The sequence below is a fragment of the Talpa occidentalis genome, unplaced genomic scaffold (genome assembly GCF_014898055.3).
Source record: "Talpa occidentalis isolate TD23 unplaced genomic scaffold, MPIMG_talOcc4v2.1 talOcc4.7, whole genome shotgun sequence".
Lineage (NCBI taxonomy): Eukaryota > Metazoa > Chordata > Mammalia > Eulipotyphla > Talpidae > Talpa > Talpa occidentalis.
In genome coordinates this window covers 107,629,919-107,649,304 of record NW_023605083.1, presented here as the reverse complement: position 1 = coordinate 107,649,304, position 19,386 = coordinate 107,629,919, and the positions used below count along the sequence as shown (strand labels likewise).

The 19,386-nt window shown below is 33.3% G+C and overlaps 1 protein-coding gene across 1 annotated transcript in view; it reads right to left on the bottom strand.

Moving 5' to 3' along the window:
• Nucleotides 1–19,386, bottom strand: part of BCAS3 (BCAS3 microtubule associated cell migration factor) — a 557,971-nt gene that overhangs the window by 260,646 nt on the left and 277,939 nt on the right. The window contains exons 18-21 of the mRNA XM_037494441.2: nucleotides 17,383–17,427; nucleotides 10,283–10,407; nucleotides 7,839–8,004; nucleotides 6,012–6,112 (exon numbers count right to left, since the gene is read on the bottom strand). Of these exons, the coding sequence (XP_037350338.2) occupies nucleotides 6,012–6,112; nucleotides 7,839–8,004; nucleotides 10,283–10,407; nucleotides 17,383–17,427 (437 nt within the window). The remainder of the gene's footprint in view (nucleotides 1–6,011; nucleotides 6,113–7,838; nucleotides 8,005–10,282; nucleotides 10,408–17,382; nucleotides 17,428–19,386) is intronic.

Genomic DNA, 19,386 nt, shown 5'->3' with positions numbered 1-19,386 from the left:
AAGGATTTATAGAAAAAAAATTAACAGGTTAGACAAAACAAAAGAACTGATACAGATATAGTACAATAAACTATGTAAGATCAAAGAGAGAAGGAAGAGAATTTAGAAAACTAACAAAGAATCAGTGAGCTGGGAAAATATCCAGTGGTCAACATATATGTATTGGGAGTCACAAAAGGAAAGAAGAGCCATGACAGGAAAAAAACATTTGTGTTAAACTATTCAAACTGATGAAACTACAAACCCACGGATCCAAGAATTTCACAAACCTCAAGCTGAAGAAAACCACCATACTACAACATGAATTTAATGTATTTTTCTTCTTTACTATTCTTTTCCTATTGCTTTTATGTTTTTTGTCTCACTCATGTCTACTCTGTTATTATTTCCCTTCTTTTGCTCTAATTTGTTCCGCTTTTTCAAGTTTTTGAATGTGGAACCTACGATCATTGATTTCAATACTTTCATTCTGACATAGGCATTTAGTCCATAAATTTCTTCTTCAGTATTCATTTAGTGCTACTCCATAAGCTTTAGCACTTTTCATTAAAATTTTTAATAATTATAGATTATAAGAAGTTGCAAGGAGTATAGGAAATGTTTGTATACTTTTAAAAACTGGAAAACTGTCATTTGAAGAATCCACAGAATGTATACAGGATACACCACTTTTTCATATACAGTTTCACGTATGCGAATCTTTATAGGAGTGTGGGTGGGTGTGTATGTGTGCATGCGTGCACACGTGAAGTTCTATTCAATTTTATCACATGAAAATTTCTGTAACTGTCACTACAATCAAGACACAGAACTGTTCTATTACCACAAAGACCCACCTACCCTTCACAGTCATATTCAATACCCTTTCTCCCACTCTGTCTCTGAGCCCTGGCAACACTAACCTGCTTTCCGCCCATACAATTTTATCATTTTTGAATATGTTATATAAAAGGAATCTTTTTTGCTCTTGGTGTCAAGATTTGTAATATGGCAAACATTTGAGAATGACTTTTTTCATTTGCCCTTGAGGTTCACCCAACTTATTATATGTATTTATGCTTCACTATACTTTATTTATATTTTTTGCTGAGCAGTATTCTAAAATATGTTCTGTTTTCATTGACATTCACAGCTCCAAATAACTTCTAATTTCTACCTTGATTTCATCTATGAACCATGTATTATTTAGAAATTTGATATTTAGATTCCAAATATCTGTGGATTTTCTAGTGATGTTACTAATTTATTATTTAATTTGACTGTGGTCAGAGAACATATTTTGTAAAACTTGAAACCCTTTAAATTTATTAAAACTTGCTCTAGGGACTGGAAGAAAATCTGTTGTTGGGTGTTATATTCTGCTTAGTATGATTTAATGTCCAACACAGGTTTAAAGTATGTTTCTCCTAAACAACATATAATTGGGCTGATTTTTTTTAATGAATTTTACAATCTCTGACTTTCTTTCAGGATATTGAGACCACTTTTAACTACTTAATAATTGGGGTTATGCCCTCTTTGTTGCCATTGTGTTTTCCTTCCTAAGGCAAAATGACATGTAAAAATTTGTTTTGTTATTTTAATGACTGAATTATATATATGTATGTGCATGTATACATATATATATCTTAACCTTATAACAATTTAGCTGCAAGTGATATACCACTCTCATATACTATAGAAACCTTACATTTGCCTGCTTTCATTTCCCATTCCACTTGCCTCATGCTGTTGTTATCATTCCATCTATCTATCTATATATCTATCATCTATCTGATACCCCAATACTACTGAAGCTGCTTTTATTTTAAATGTGAATTATATTTTAAAGCATCTTAAAAAGATATATTATGTTTTCATCACTTTCAATGTTCTTCATTCCTTTACATCTGGTGTTATTTTTTCTCTATTTGAAGTATTTCTTTTAACATCCATGCAGAGCAAGTCTGTTGTTGATGAATTCTTTAATCTTTTTCATGTCTTTAGGATTTTTTAATTTTGTGCTCATGTTGAAGGAAAGTTGGGGAGGGGGCATAGCTTTCTAAGTCAACAATTATTTCCTTTTGCTATTAAAAAGAAATCAGAGGATCACTGTTATTGTTGTTTCTTGGTATATAACTTCTTTGTTTTACCCTCTGGCTGCTTTTAGAATTTTTCTCTATGTGATTTTGAACAGTTTGATTATGATGTACTTCAGTATGATTTTTTTTTTAATGCTTCTTAAGCTTGGAATTTTTTTATTTTACTGTCTGGGAATCGGTGGGTTTATATTTTATATCAGATTTCCTATCTGTTTATCTTCAAGTTCATTGATTTTTTTTTTTCCTTTTACAATTTCTAGTCAATTTTCAATGTTATCCAATGCACCTTTTCCATCAGGGTTTTCATATTTAAAACTTTGATTTGGGTCTTTCCCTTATCTACTTCCTTTGATCTGTAGACATTGTCATTTAAAACTGTCTGAATGATTCCTTGATTTACTATAGTTTCCCACCCAGATCATAAATAATATGCTAAATAATTATGGAAGACTGCCTGCAAATCTTCAGAGCTCTGCTTCTGCATATGTCTATTCTCTCTTACCCCTGCATAGCAAATTCTAGGTCTGGAGGTAGCCAATTGTAAATATTTGGCATTCTATGGGCCTTGTCATTGCTACACTATTACTCAACTTGTGGTTCTAGTTTAAAAGTGGCCACAGACAATATATAAAAGAAAAAGTGTGGCTGTGATTTTATAAAATTTAATTTAGAACATTTCATGGTAGTTTACTGATAATTGCTCTTCCTTTATGCTACTGGACTCGTAGCATGTTCCTTTAAATTCAGAGTCCTCTGTTTCCATTGGTTTGCTCTGCATTGAAATACAGCCTAGAAACCCTTTAAAGGTAGTAAATTGAGGCAATTATAAAGCTTCACTCATTTGTTTCCCAGTAATCCCCAACTGATTAGTGAATAATGTTAAAAACACAAAATTTGGAATTTTTAACGTCATGCATCTTAATGTCAGGTAAGAAGTCTGAGAGTTTCAGGCGGGTTTCCCACCCCAACAGCCACCCTTTTGCCACATATTTAGAAATTTGTTTATCGACTTACAGTGCATTTATTGAGATTATAGGGTTGGAGGGGCAACAGGGATTCCTTGCTAAACATCCTGCTCTCCTACTCTCTTGTCCTGAGACAAATCTTTTTCCCATTTCTATTTACATCATTCTTTGTGTACTATTATTATACTTTCCGGAGTTTGTACAAGTCGGCCTCACTTGATTGAGAGGTCCAAATACAACCAAAGAAGACAGTGACATTAGAGGTCTTCTCCTTCCACCAGATAGCATTTCTTTGTTAGAAAATGTGATTTTAAAATCTAAGCTGTTTCTATGTCTCTTCCCTCAATGTAAATAAGCAATTCCTAATTAATATAGAATTCTGTGTCTATTCACTATACATTTTTTGCCTGTTAGAACTATAGCTATAGTAACATCTCACAAGATAAGAGAATACATTATTTATATTTGTTTTGGAAAACAGATATAAACATGGTCAAAATCACATACTCAGAAAAGGTATTCTAATGTCATTTTACTGAATCTATTATTTAGAAAATGTACCCTTCTAAGATAAGAAACAAAGGTACAAAATAATGTTTAATTGGGCATACTGTTTTATAGTTTTTAAAAAGGACTGGCATCATGTCATTGATCACAATAATGCCTTTATGAGAAAAAGTATTATTATTGGTATTTTATATTTACCAAGTTACTGAGAGGTACTTTGGAATAGAACCCTGTTCCTTTCAACCTGATCCCAATTCTAGTCCATGTGGAAAATTCAAAAGGTCTAACATGAAATATATTACATAGAAATCACATGACTACTTCCCTTCAGATGTTCCTCATTCTTTTCCATTCCAACTCTGCAATATGTCACAGGATTGTCTTGTTTTCTCTGTAATACAGCCTTACGTAAAGCCATCCTATCTTATTCCAGCATAACTAAGAGTCTGCAACTCTGAACCTCCTATTACAACAATGCCAGAATGAACTTTCTAAAATATAGTTCTCATAGTGTCATTCCAAAGCTTGAAACCATTTGCTGGTTTGATACTACCTACGATGGTGTTTTATAGACTGCACCTGGGGAATTTTTCTGAGTTCTGACAACTAGACAAAGGTAGTTAGAGCTGTAAAATCAAGTGCTGTGAATCGGTTCAATTGACAGAAACAAAAAAAATTGTCAGAGATAGTTTCATTTGTTCTTTGCCCATATCTTTTTATTACATATTTGGGAGTTGCGACTGTATGGCTATTGAACAGTCCTGTCAAAATAACAAAACAAAGAAAACCAATATTATTTCTGAGTCAACGATAGTGAATTCAATAATTACTTATTTTTATCCCTTTTGAGGTAAGAGAAATATGATCATGATTTTAATTTGATATTATATAAATGTCCTGTTTTTTCAATTTCTATAAGAGTCAAACATATGCTTTGATAACCTAGAACCTATCAAAGATTATATACTCTGCTCTTGAGCCAGAAAATCACTAACATATTACCCCCCTGTGAATCCAACTTAAGTCTCTGCCCTCATAGTTCAAAATATAACCCTCTACTTAAGCACCAGTCTCATTTTATTTTACTTTTTTATTAAATGCATCTTCCAAATTAGAGAATTAATTCATTGAGAAGGGAAGCAACTCACTATTCACATTTAAATCTTAAGTGCCTAACACATAGAAGTCTCAACAAATACATGCTGGAACAATCAGTGATACAATTATCTAAAGAGTAAGACTGCCAACTATTTGTTATGATTTTGGAGTTTCATAACTTTTAGAGCAAAATCAATAAATTTTCTCTATTTCCAGCATAATATTTAAAACATTATAAGCATGAAATAAAATGGTCTTAGAAATATTTTATATATATATATATATATATATTGTATAATACAGGCTGGTAAACTAAAATCCACTAGCAGCACATCATTGTTGATTTTCAGAAATTTTATGAACTTTGATTATGATTATACAGGGTTCAGAGCCATTGATTTAAATTAAGGAACCGGGCCTCCCTGGTGGCGCAGCAGTTGAGCGCCGGGTTGCGAAGCTGCCCGCAGCCTCGCAGCGCTGGTTCGATCCCCGGCTGCATCACCTGAGGAGGGGTCCCACATGGCGCGCAGACCTCTCCTGCCGCCCGCTGCTCCCCTCAGCAGTGTACCTTGGTCCTTCTGCCTGCTCTGCTCCCCGCTCTGGCTCTGGTGAATTCTCTCACCCTCCCGCGCTTCTCACTGTACTCAGTGCTTGTATAAATAAATAAGTCCCTAACAAACAAATAAATAAATAAACCTTTAAAAAAAAAAAAAAAAAAAAAAAATAAATTAAGGAACCAATCAATTCTACAAAGTTGAAAAGAATTTTTAATTCTATAACTGTAAACTAGGTAATAAATATTAAAATGTCTCTTCATGGCTCCCCTACTAAACAAGCTGTTTCTAGTTCAATATACATTTCCTAATTACGGGAAAAAAAAGAACTTGAATTAATCTCCACAAATGTTAAAGATTAGTTATGAAAGTAAACAAACAAACAAAAACCCAATGGAGGTGTGATAATCACTTCATTATTGCACATAAAGTTCTACAAAAGACAAACCTATAATAAAGTACTCACAATGAAAAGTGTGGGTTTTAAGTCAGAAATAGATAACAAATTTTATGAGACTTGTTCTAGTAGCCTCATTTTCAAAAATAAACGTTCAAGTCCACCAGAGAGTCCCCTCAATTGCAAGGGGGAGGGGCCGCAGGAAACATGAACAGTCAGAAGCATACTTAGTGTGTGCTATACTTATGGTTTACCCTTGTATTAAATATCTTACTTGCCTCAGTGTGATTATTCATGGCCTATGACCTACGAACCAGCAGAAATATGCATGGTTGAATGAGAAGTCAGCATTTTAAGATGAAATCTCAAAATACTGCATGGAAGAAAAAAAACAATGAGAACTACTTACGGCCAGCAAGCAGGAACTGATAATACTGTACTGCATCTGCAGCGAGGAGCAGAGGGTGATTTGCATTAAATGGTGGTTGCAATTCATTCCACTGAGGAGTTCTAAGGAAACAGCAGAAGAATATTAATATTTAAGCTTAATAGATGGGATATAAATCACCATCACTGTCACCACTTATAGACATTGATATAACCTCACACTGTCTTAGTAATCATTAAAATGAACTTGTTGGAGAGCTGAAACCTGAAACACAAGGCCATCTGTTTAAAAAGAATAAAAAGGTGGTAATGAGTCATACAAATTATATAGAATAAACATCAATTTTGTAGCAGAAGACACTAAAATGGGATAGACGGACATTCAAAACATTGGACAGAGAGGCACGGTAGAATTCAATTATCACAACTAAGGTGTTCTAATTTTACCTAATTTCTGACAATACTTTGACTGCTCTATTCTTAGAATATATGTATATTTTAAAATAAAATCAAGCAGGAAAATTGTTTTTAAAAGCACAGTCCTGTTAATGGTTGACTTATTATAGACCTAATTAGCATATGAGCTCCAAAATAAGTCACTTATTTAAACAATGAGGGTGTAGTAATTTTAATGAGATCTGCCTGTTCCTAAATAGCTTGATAAATAAGATATTGATCACATCAATCCAGTGCAGCAAAGCAGCAGTAAAGAATGTTGGAGCCTCTAAAAATCAATATAAGAATATTTTAAAATGTCAAAAGGAAAAGGATCATTTTCATATCCATTTTTGTCTCTTTCCTTTTATACATGTCAGGACCAATTTTTCATACTATTTTACATTCTACTGAACAAGTTGTATTCTTCACGCTAGCTGAAAAAGACTAATGATTATGAAACTTTTGAGGTTTCTGGTTCCATCTTTTAGTTTTGTTTATAATACAGTGTATCATTTTACCAACTTCTATAGTCTCTTATTTTTTTTGTTGTGGTAACACTGGTTTACAATACTGTATGTGATTTTGAGGCATAGGCTCACACCTGTGGATGAGATGCATGTCACTTCACCACACCCACCACGCACACACCCACCATCTTCTGCCATAAGGACTAAACATTTCTACCATGCTTAACCATTATATTCTGGGGAACTTTCTACCAACATATTCCCTTACATGACTCTTAATGTTATTTTCAGTGAGCATGAGACTGGAAATAGGGGAAGCACCATAACTCTAGGTGGACAAGAAAAAACCTATGTCTTAGGAAATGTAACGCAAACAGGTAAGGAGGAAGCAGTTCAAAAGAGAGGGATTCTCCAAGGTAAATACGAAAGACAAATGAAAACATATGGCCACACACACAAAAATGTATTCACAAATGTTTTTAGCAGCATAATTCAGGACAGCTAAAACTAGAAAAGACCACCAACCAATAAACAGATAAACAAAATGTGGTATATCCATGCAATGCAAGAATATTCGACCATAAAATGAAGTTCTGATACTTTCTACAACATTTATGGGCCTTGAAAACATAATGTGAAGTGAAGAAGTCACATTCTCTGATTTTCATTCATGGAAAATGTACAGAATAAGCAAAAAGTTTACACTCTGTGATGCCATTTATATAAAATCCTAGAAATTGTAAAGTAACCTACAGTGACTGCGCAGATCCATGGATGCCTGGGCTCCATGAGTGAGGAAGTACTTGGGGATGATGGATGTTTACTGTGCTTATTATGGTGATGGTTTCACAGCTGGACGCATATGTTAAAACATACCAAATTGTATGCTTTTAATATTTTATACCTCAATAAAGCTGATAAAGAGAAATCAAAGAAGGGCCCACCTAACCAAAGTCCAGCTGGCTCGAGGTGAAGTCATCATTTCCAGCGGGGTGTCATCGCTAATCTTGGGAGCAGTGCTGAGTGGCCGTGGTTCCATCATGTGTTCCACTAAGGTCCCATAGCAGCTAATAATGTAGAGAGACTCAACTACAACTTGCTTGGATTGATCTACAAACAGAAAAACAGAACCTGAATGCATAATAATGGCATAAAAGAAGCACTACGTATTAACACGTTATTAACCATGTCAGTCTGCTCAAAGGCTGTTGAGTGGAAACGCAAAGATGCGAATTTTTTATCACCTGGTACAGGTTCCTTGTTTAAAGGTTGCCTCTTCTAAGTAGACAATAGTAAATATGAAACTCTCTACACTATCAAAATATTTTAAAATCTTAAGCAACTGATTTAAAGAATGATGAAAATATTCTCAAAATTCTAATACATTGAAATATCATTTTATAGTCTTGTATTTTTCTATAATTTGTCCCATATTATGAAAAAAAATGACAACAGGTGGGACAGGAAAGGACTATATGGACTAAGACAATTACACAGGATAAACCTACTCAACTCTATGAGAGACTCTTTGTGTGCGTAAATCAGTTTAACTCATCTACTGTGTCTTAGAAAACTTTGATTAACTAATGTTACTTCAATAAAAAAATAACTACTTGATTAAAACAAACAATGAAAAACACACTTGCATTTCTGCCGCAAATCCTCTTTGTTACTTTCAATGGGACCTCTGGCACCCATGGTAAATACAGACTGTCATATTCTGAGGTCAGGTACTGAGTATGCAGCTAATCAAATAGTATAAGGAATACACACATTCTCATTACCACCTACTTTTAATTTACAGGACTTTAGTTATACAGTAGAATGAGGAGCATATAAAATCACCCAGGAGTGCTGGGTGGGTCACTTTATCTCTTTGCCAAAGGAATCAATTACAGCTGATTTGAGAAAATGGCTAATGACCAGTCAGTGGATATAAAGGAGTAGCAAGTTAAAAGGGTAATTAGAACAGATGAGAGAAGCATTTGAAATCGAGCTCCACAGAGGGTTTTAACTAGTACAAAAAGTCACTTTGATATCATTGTTTAGCTTTCACAATGTCACCAAAAAAGTAAAGATGGGATAAGAAAATGGAAGACTTGAATACTGTATCCTCTCCCACTTAGGTAAGGAACCTGCTGTGCCTGAGATCCTATTTCTAAGGAAGGGATCACTGAAAGGTGATAACAAGGGGAAGAGCTGGTGTCTAGCTGCCAGTATTAAGAGGAAAGGAGAGACATGTTGCCAAGCACAACACAACCTACAGAGGGCCTCAAAGAAGTGCCTTGCTAACAACTCAGTGTGTGACCTACTTTAATACTACTAAAAACTGGTGGGGGGAAGGGGGGAATCCTACATTCAAAATGAAATCATTTGTCTATGAATGTAGACATTCTCTTCTGCACAGTAACAATATGGAATCACACATTAGAACGGTAATTATATAAACATTTATGTTCTGATTATGGTGATCATGCAGGGATTAAGAAATGTATACATAAATTCAAGGATCAATGGTTACCACAAAAGATGATCCTTATTTCTGGGTGGGAATCTGTTTTGGTCTTTTAATTAAGATCATGGCAGTGTTCATTTGTGGCAACAAGGATTGAGCTAGAAGGGATGATGCTAAGTGAAATAATTCAGAAAGAAAAAGATAAATATCAATGGTTTCACTTATATATGGAATAGAGAAAAATTAAATAAAAGGTCAACAAAGAAAAATCTTGAAAGCTGACCATATGAAATATGAGGCATTCCTGAGGGGAGGGGGAAGGCGAATGGGTGAGGGGTGGGGGGTGGGGAAAGAGCATAAGGGAATATGATGATGGACTATGGGTGCTTTGGTGGTGGGACCAATATGGTGACCACACCTGAGGGTAGAAATCATACTGTCCAAAATAAAAAAAAATAAACTAAATAAGTAACAAACAACAAAAATATCATGGCAGTGCTGTTGTTGTTTTAAGATTTAGTATCAAAAACCTGGGTTCAAACTCTGAAACCACACCTAGCTAATACTTCTAGCTGAATATTTCCTTAATCTTTTTGATCTCAAGTTCTTTTTCTCTAAATAGAGATGTGAAATGTGCTTTTAAAACATGTAAAAGCTACATATAATGCTACAGAAATGACAGCACTGAGATGACCTACAGAGTGTCAACAACAACAACCAAAAAAACAAAAAGCAAAAATACTCAACGGGAAATTTATTTCCAATTTATACTGAAACAAAAACATTTCCTTTTGACTAGGCTTGAGCAATTCAGGAGAGACATGCTAACTAAATGAAGAAATTTGGGGATCAAGATTATTGATGGGGAGCTGCTATTTTCCTGAAGAACAAAAATTACAAATTGCAAGTTTAAACTTCAATAAAAAAACTTACCTTTTTCTCTCTTCAGACCTGCATTATTTGCAAACCATGATCTGGATGTCCCAAAGATCGCAGCCACGCAAAATTCTCCACCCATTGATTTGCTGGGTGAAATTTGTGGTGGTGGTTTAACTTTGCTTAAAAAAATAAAATGATAGTAAAAAAAATTACCATGATGAAATCACAATCTGTGATACAATGACAAATTTTCCTTTAAATCCCAACCTTAAATATTCAAGCTCTCCAATGTGAACATGCATTTTGACTTAAATAATAACCAGTGATTTGAAATGGTTTTCTGTGGCAAGAGTAAAATTAGTTCAAAGTTACAGCGTGTAATCAGAATAGCAGCATCTAAGAACAATAAAAATTAACTTCTGGTAAAATCCAAGTACATTCTTTGTGGAAATTTCAAAGTAGAAACAACAGAACCAGCTTAAACATCTCACAACATTAAAATACTTTTATCATTTCACTTTGATATTATATAACGTGGGCTTGACAAAACAGTTGAGCGGAGACAGCATGTATGAAAATAATGAGATGAGGTAAAATGAAACCCAGAAATAACTCAGCCACACTGTAGAATTAGACAATGTATAGGGAGAGCTAATGAAATCATATTCACTGATACTCCTATGCATCATTTATTTTTTTCTACATGTATTTGTGAATAAGATGTGTCTTATTTTTGTTGAGAGAAAATATAGCAGAGTTAAATATCAAAGCCTCTAAAACATAAATATCTTCTGTCTCACATGTTCGGGAACATGCTAAACTACTGCAACTTCATATAACTACCACTAGAAAGTATATACTTTCCTCTTTGTTTTTCTTGAAAATAAGCTTTCAACTTTTAATATGAACGTTTCATGTTCTTTCAAATCTTGTATATTATTCCTCTCTTTTGGTTTGTGAAAGATTCACCCCAAAGTCACTTGCAATTTTTTCAACTACCTTAGATAAATGGTAGTATTAATTTCTCTAATTTATAGACAGTAGCCACACTGTACAAGAATATCAGAGTTCTGATGGTTCTGTTCTGCTAATACATGAAGTAATTTTATTTTTACTTTCTTTTGCTTGTCCTCCTTTATCTCTTTATATTTTAATACAGCTTGGTTGGTCAGAGAAAGATTGATTTCTGGAGTCTGTAAGAAACCTGACTCGGAATCCCAATGCTGCCACCTATTAGCTATGTGATATTGGTTCAGTTACTTAACCTCTCTGCGATTAGACTACTAATATGTAAGGGTTATTCTATTTGTTCTCCAAGTGTGCTCCCTGGCCAGTAGGCTAACTGGGAACTTCCTAGACATACAAATATTCATCAGGCCACATCCCAGACCTACTGAATCAGAAATTCTGCAATGGGGTCTAGCAGTCTGCATTCTCAGGAGCCCAACAGAAGGTTCTAGTGCATGCTCAATCAAAGTTAAGAACCACTGTATTGTTTTGACGAAGGGTGAGTGGAACATGTGTAAAAAAAATCAGAACTGGCTTTGGTAATCTCGGTTTCTATTCAGGTCCCTATAATCCCTCAAATATTTTATGTCCTGAGCATTGTTCCCTCTAGAGAAAACAAAAAGTCCAGGCCAGTGGCACCTGTGATCGTCGGGCTTTTTGGTCTCTCACTTGGTACCAAATAAATACTAAAATGCACATTGTCACACAGACAAAAAAGCTTCTTCTTACCATCATTATCATTTCTTAAACATTTCACATCATTCTCCATAAAAATCACATCCATGCCTAAAATAGCAACACCGGTCACAGACTTCCACTGCTAACGAAGAAAGATACAGTTCTTAAAGTTTCTGTGAGGAAATAAACCTGGTTCTACAGTTTCAAGTCTTCCTTGTTGCACATGCCACAAGTGTAATAACCTTCCAAGAGAAAGCAGATCCTTCTCCGCCTGCACCTGGACAGACCTTGCAACCTTCCTTTGGTATCTCACAATCAGCACCACTACTTTAATTTCTTTTCGTGATGACCTCTACTGAAGACTGTCAATTTTCCTTCAAAGCCTTTATTTCCATCACTTCCTTGACATCACTAATCTGATCACAGGGGCAAATGCAAAGCTCTTTGCAAATCAGTAAATGCTATTTTCTGTTTAATTCAAGTGGTAAGGAGTAAGATAGCAAAATAAGTTAGTCTGCCATGACTGTGATGCATCTAAAATATGCATCTAAAAAGACTTAAAAGTAGTTGCTACTGCCAGATAGCTACCTATATAGCATAATAACAAAGAGGAGGAATATGATTAGGATAGGACATCAATTTAGTCTTTGGTGTTGCAGAAATGTATTCTTCATGTTTACTAAAGGTCCAGTCAACCAAAGTCAAAAGCTAAGAATCTCTTAAACAGTGTTAAACAGTGTTACACGTTACTCAGTTTCAAACACAAAACCAAAAAGTATCACACATCATTATTTTACATAAGCTCATTATCTTCTGCAGAGAACAAATTATCTCATGGTAAAAACTTAAAATTATGTAAAGAATTATTTGTATGTATATACTTCAGAGTCTCTTCTTTTTCCTTCAATAGGGCCTTAATAAATCAAATTAGTAAAAGTTTCTGTTTAATAAACAATGGAAAGAGTTTTCAACCCTGAAAATAACTTTCAATCTTGTAAGGGACGTAGTCTATTAAGATGGAACATATTTGATGAACATATTCCTACAAGTTACTCCTATCATCACTTCGTATTTGGAATGACTGTTGTGATATTTAAGCAAAATGGGAATAATGTGTGCAGTTACAAAAAAATAAAAATAAATAAAAGATTGCTAATATGGTAGTATTTTTAAGTGATACTGTGAATGACAGAAAATTTAATTTGGGCTCAATTTGCCCTTCATACAGAATTTTTAAAGGAACAAGATCATGAGTGCTGGATAGAAGCAGAATTTAACTTTTCTACAATGACACACAATATTTCTACTACAAAACCACCTTTACTTGGAAGAATCATACATATGTGAATGGAATAAAAGAGAAAAGAGCTAGCCTTGTAAAGCATTTTACTTACAGATTAGTGACCAATCCCTTTAGGAAAGCATTCCAATAAAAACTTTTTATTTCAACCTTAGCCTCTGAAAACATCAGCAGTTTAAAAAGGTGGCTTTGGAGGTCTTCTCCCATTTATTCACTTATGAATCAATGCAATCATATAAAAATATTTTTATGTATATGGTGTATAGAAATTTTATTGTTGGTTACAGTTATAAGTGAGGATAAAAGATACTGACAGGGCTGATGGGCTCCTTCTTTCTTACTTAGATGTCTTGTTCTTTACTCCCTTAACCCCATGATAAATAATATCACATTCAAAAATTGAAAGTTGGGCTTGTAAGCAAAACATAAAGGAAAACATGGAATGAAATGAAATTTCACAATCTTAGGCAAAATAATGATCACAAAACATCATATTTACTAAACTTGACACAAAAGAATAGTAAAATAATCAAAAGTGAAATAAACAATGAAACAAAAAAGTAAAACAAGGTGCTATGTTTAAAAACCAGAACTTTATCTTCTTGTCACTTCTAGTGAGGAGACATAACCATCTAAACATAGAATGGAATCAATTTTACCACCACGAGAACTTCTAGTGGCATTAACATTATGAGGTCTTAAAAAGTATTTTCAAAGAGTACTGAAGTGCCACAATCTTCTCCCCATTGGCTTTAACTGTATTATGTAATCCAGTCACATCAACATATTGAATTTCTCTTGCCTGTTTTTTTATCCGCACTCTATGGCACTGAGGGGAAAAAAAGTGAAACCCCAATGATATCTGCTTTAAAACTATACGAAAACAATGTCAATCTGGGTAAATTGACTAGGAACTCCTGAATAGGAAGTAAGTGGTTTATCTGTACTTGACACAAAAAGCAACAATGAAGTTCAGAGCCTTGTCTAGGACACAAGCATATAAAGAATGAAATAGAGATAGAAGCACCGTTTTATTTCCTTTGCTAAAACATACAGGTACAAATTTATAGATTAAATGTGAGATAAAACACTGATAGAAGAACTACAGACAGTATAATGTTCTTCTCAAAATATTTTCCTCATTTTAATTCACTGTGAATAGATTAAAAGTAATTTAGAAGACTTCTCTCACTCAATTTTATTTTTCTAAAATAACAACGAAGGAAAACCAAAGTGCTTGATTTGAAAGAATTAAGTATATCAGTAACAGAGCTAAAATTATTCTACCACAAGCTATTCTAAAGACCTAATAATTTGTGCAAACTTAGCAAGAAGATCCTCCACTCCATGTAAATCTTACCTCCCCTAATAAAATTTAAAGTTTTAAAATATTATCAAAAGATTTGATTAAATGAACTATTTATATAGATCAAACACTCTCAGAGCTTGCTGGTTAAAATATAAATATAATTTGATATGTGAAATTACCACATATAATACAAACAAGGTTATGAATAAGGAATATATTCAAAAGACTTCTTTACATCCATACTGTTATATATATTCTTTTTCTTTTGATAAACAAATAACAAATAACATTTGACATAATTCTACATATACATTAGGGTCCTAATAAATTCTTGATGCTTACTTCTAATACTGAAAACCATATTCATTTTTTGAATTTACAATGTAATTATATCTCTCATAATGTCTGTATAAAAATATTTCACATATATAATTCTTTCACATTACTTTATACAGTAATCCCAGGTCAAGTAACCTGAAGGATACAAAATACCAGAAACGTATAAAATGACTGAGATGATGAAGATAGCCTGCATAGCCAACTTCCCAACAAATGTGTTATCAAAGAGAAAGACATCATTTTAAACTGACTGATCTGAATTTAAACTGACTGTATAAATTTAGAAACTAGATCAGTTAATAAAGAATGATGAATTATTAAAAATTATAATATATCAAAGGCAAAATCTAAATGTAAATGTTGCCACTTGAAAGTAATAAAATCTGTTTGAAATTTAGATTACATGTTAAGAGGAACTGTAAAAATTACATATTCACTTAAGATAACTCTATTTCGTTGCAAATGGAAATATTATAAACACATTTATTTAGCAGAATGCTTTATTTCAGAAAACATTCTCAGGTTGAATGTTAACTATCATGGAAAAATAGCAAGAACTTTTAAAACAAAGAAGCTCTTATAAACAACGTGGAAGAAGTTGTCAAATTTATATTCATTTTGCTGCCTTAATTTGAGGTTTCATTAAGAGCTTAATGGGAAAAACATGCACCACTGGTAAAGTAACATATTTTAAAGGAAGATCTTTTAGGTTAGCATAAGTGACTAAAAGCGAGTTTCTTGTGAGCTAACGATGGCATCAAACAAACCACAAAGCAGTCTTCTAAAAGACAGGCAATGATTTAAAAGTCTACTATATTTCATATATCCCTTTCTTTAATCTGGCTCTTTTAATCTTGTTTCAACCTCAAATCATTTCTGGTTGACAAGTGCTTTCGCTTAAATTTGAGGCGCACATAAGTTGTTGAAGGAATGAGCTTTTCTTATTTAACATACAACATTTGTTGCTCCATCTTAACTCTATGCTAAAAAACTTCAATCTTTATTAACATACTAAAACTCTCTTCTTTGTACTCAAAATGAGAAATTCATCCAAAAATGGAATTTAATTTTAAGGTTAACCTACAAAGAAAACTTGTCCTATGTTGAATCTGGCATTTTGAAACCCGACTGCTTATTATAAGCTCCTGTGTAAGACCCACGCATCTTACTTATTTTGTGAAGATATCTGGTTGACAAAAGAATAAAGATATTTTTCCATGGAATTTTTACTCATTACACCTTAGACATTTTGGAATATTTTCACAATCTGTGTGCTAAATTTGATGCTGGGTTTCATGCAGGAAATTTTCATGATTAATTTATTACTCATGTGCTATATAATAATGAAATTTTCACTGAGGCATATGAACACTGAATTTAGTTTTGTGTCAATTTATAAAATTACTATGTAAGCTTTATTTTAGTTCAAAAGACAAAAGTGTAGAAGGCTTTTCTTCTGTATAATAGAACATTATGAACAATTTCCTATGGCAATAAATACATATGGATACAGAACTCTGAAGTAGTCTGACTAAATTTGGCTCACTGGTCAAAAAAAAAATCTAATTTAAAGAAATTTCTTTTTAAAAATGGTTATTTTCCCTGTAAACAACATATAGTAATAATAGCAAATAATATTTATTGAGCTTTTACTACATGTCAATTACTGTTCTAAGCAATTTATATTGTTAGTTCATTGAATCCTCACATTGAACCTAACAATGTAGGGTCTACTGGAAACTATTTAATAGATAAGAAACAAGAAACAACAACAAAAAAATAAGATCATATTAGTAGTAAATGTGTGAACAGTGATTTAAGATCCAGGCAGTCTGATTCGGGAGCCCTGACTCTTAATCATCATGTAAAACATATTACACCAAGTTCTAAACACATTGTACTTCGTTCACATCTGTACATAAAAGTACAGATTCTTTTCTATGTTCGGCATTTCTAATATTTTATACATTGTTAGGAAAGAATGTATTAAATCGGTTACAGTAAGTAGGTGCTAATAACTCAAAATAATGAATTTCCTCACCATGTCACTCCTTAAATAGCTAATCTTTTCAAAACAGAATGGGCTGTTGTTCCTTTGGGGCCAAATAAAATGCAGTAAAAGTTTACAAGGTATTTCTAGTATACTTTAAATTATTTATATTTTAAAATGATTCATGCATTCAAATGTTTAGCAGGATATGAAGGAAGCTTCTATCACCATAATACTCGAAGCTTTAAATCTTTCATCTTTTCTCAAACATTAGCTTTATGAGAGAATTCTTCTAATTTCTTTAATATTAATCTGTGCTTATTTGCCATTTAAAGAAATAAAGTGAAACCACGGTAACTGCTCTTTTAAATCTTAAATATCAACATTCATGTCCCACCAACAAATTATTCATTAATTCGGTGCATCTATCTGTGATCAGGCCATGCAACTGAAAACAAAAGTACAAAACAGAGTTACTTTCTGAGAGTACAGCAAATGAATTAGGCATGCGGGACTGAACCAGGACTCACCATGGAGCTTTTATGGAAAAACACCCCGCTCCAAACAGATAAGGCCTTTATGGAAAAGGGGGGAAAATGCACAAAAAATTAGAGGAAAACTCATTTAACATTAACAAATACATGTATATCATACTGTTATAAAGTATGGATCAAATAACTGAAAAAAAATCAGTAATTATTTGCAATTCTGTTGAAGACACAAATCTGATACAATCATAAACAATGATGTGTAATAACAAGTCCCTTAATTTTCATAGGGTTAAAGATTTCAAAATATTCTTTCTCCCCCTTTTCTGGAGCACCCCTGTAGGGTTCCTAAGGCAAAATAAAATAATTTTTGCTGCTTGAGGCCCTTTAAAACAAAGTACAAGTTAAATGGTATAATTAGATGGAGACAAGAGTGGGATCAACAGCAACAGATGTGTGGTTGTGTAACAGAAAATGTTTAAAACTACTCAAAGGCATTTCAACAAAAATTTGGTAAGTATTATTTGTTATTCGTCAGTTGCAGACTCAGGGCCATAGAAAGAAAACACATTTTCTAAGCTGGTTATATATGTTGAGCTGACTGCATATTACTGGCCAAAGGAACAAACACTAAATACAAGTAGTATGATTTTTTTTTTTCCATTTTAGGTCACATTCCAAGGAACTCACTGATGTCTTAGTAGTGCAAGAGCTTAACTTCCTCTACCTGGACTTTAAAGGCCTGTATTACAGTAATCTAAAGTCTTAACTGCTTGTCGTGTATACAACTGGGGCTACAAAAATCAGAGTTCAATGTTACATGTTTTTCTCAAAATTCTGCTTATAATATTGATGCATGTTATGCATATTTCCACACAAAGACTGACCGGTTTAATTAGATCCAAAACAAAATGTTGTGGGAGCATCTGACATTTGCAGCAAGGACAACTAACAAATTCGGATGAAAAATACGCCAGAAAATTTGAATATTTCTTCAACTTTGGTGCTAGGAATTTTATAAAAATTGTGCTAATTAGCATTTACCTCCCAATGTGTTTAGTCTATTTGACCACAAACTGAAACTTGAGGGAAACGTTTTCACAATACTAAGTACAATTCCTTGGACTGAAGCACAGAACATACCCAGAAGGGAACACAGACAAGAGATACAACGTATAAGAGTTAGAAGAACTGAGACATTAAAAAAAAAGAAAGAAAGAAAGAATGAAACCAACAACAGAAAAGAAACTTTAGAGATGTTAATATAAAGCAGGGAAATCTCAGTTAATGATTAGATCACAACCAGGGACATGATGTCATCATTCAAATTTAAAATAATGGATTATGTACTTTTTCTATGAGCCACAGAAATATATTTTAAGGTGCAAGCTTGCAGGTACATGAACACACAAATCAGAACAGCACAAAATAAAAACAATTTCATACATGTTTTTTGTTATTATAAACTTTACTGTTTTCTAATCAATGTTTTGTAAACATTAATGTTAGGATTTACTTGTTACGATGAAGGATGAATGTTAGAATGAAAATTAATGCATATTCTGACAAGGCAGGTCTGGGTAGCGCCTGAGTACTATATTTCTAGCAAACTCTTGGATAAAGCCAAAGCTGTTTATTTGCAGCATGGATATAAAAAAAAATTGTATTCAATTGCATTAACAACAACAAATACTCACAATCCCATAAACTAATTTCATGATTCACTTATCACACCTGAAACAAAATGTTACTCACCCCATCCTTTGACAAACACTGAATAATTCAGACCATTTCAAATCTCCAATCTCTCAATAACATAGCGATGCAATTTGGAAATGCTCAGAAAAGGGAAGGTTCCATATGCTTCTATGTGTCCACAATTACTTCTAAAATGAAGAGATTACTAACGGTAGGCAGTACCCAACATCCTCTAACTTTAGTTCATTGGAAGGGACACCTATGTTCAAAATGATTCTGATGTACGTACTCACGATTTAGAACACCTAGACATGAGTCACGCTTCGGTTTCTTTTCTATCAACATTGG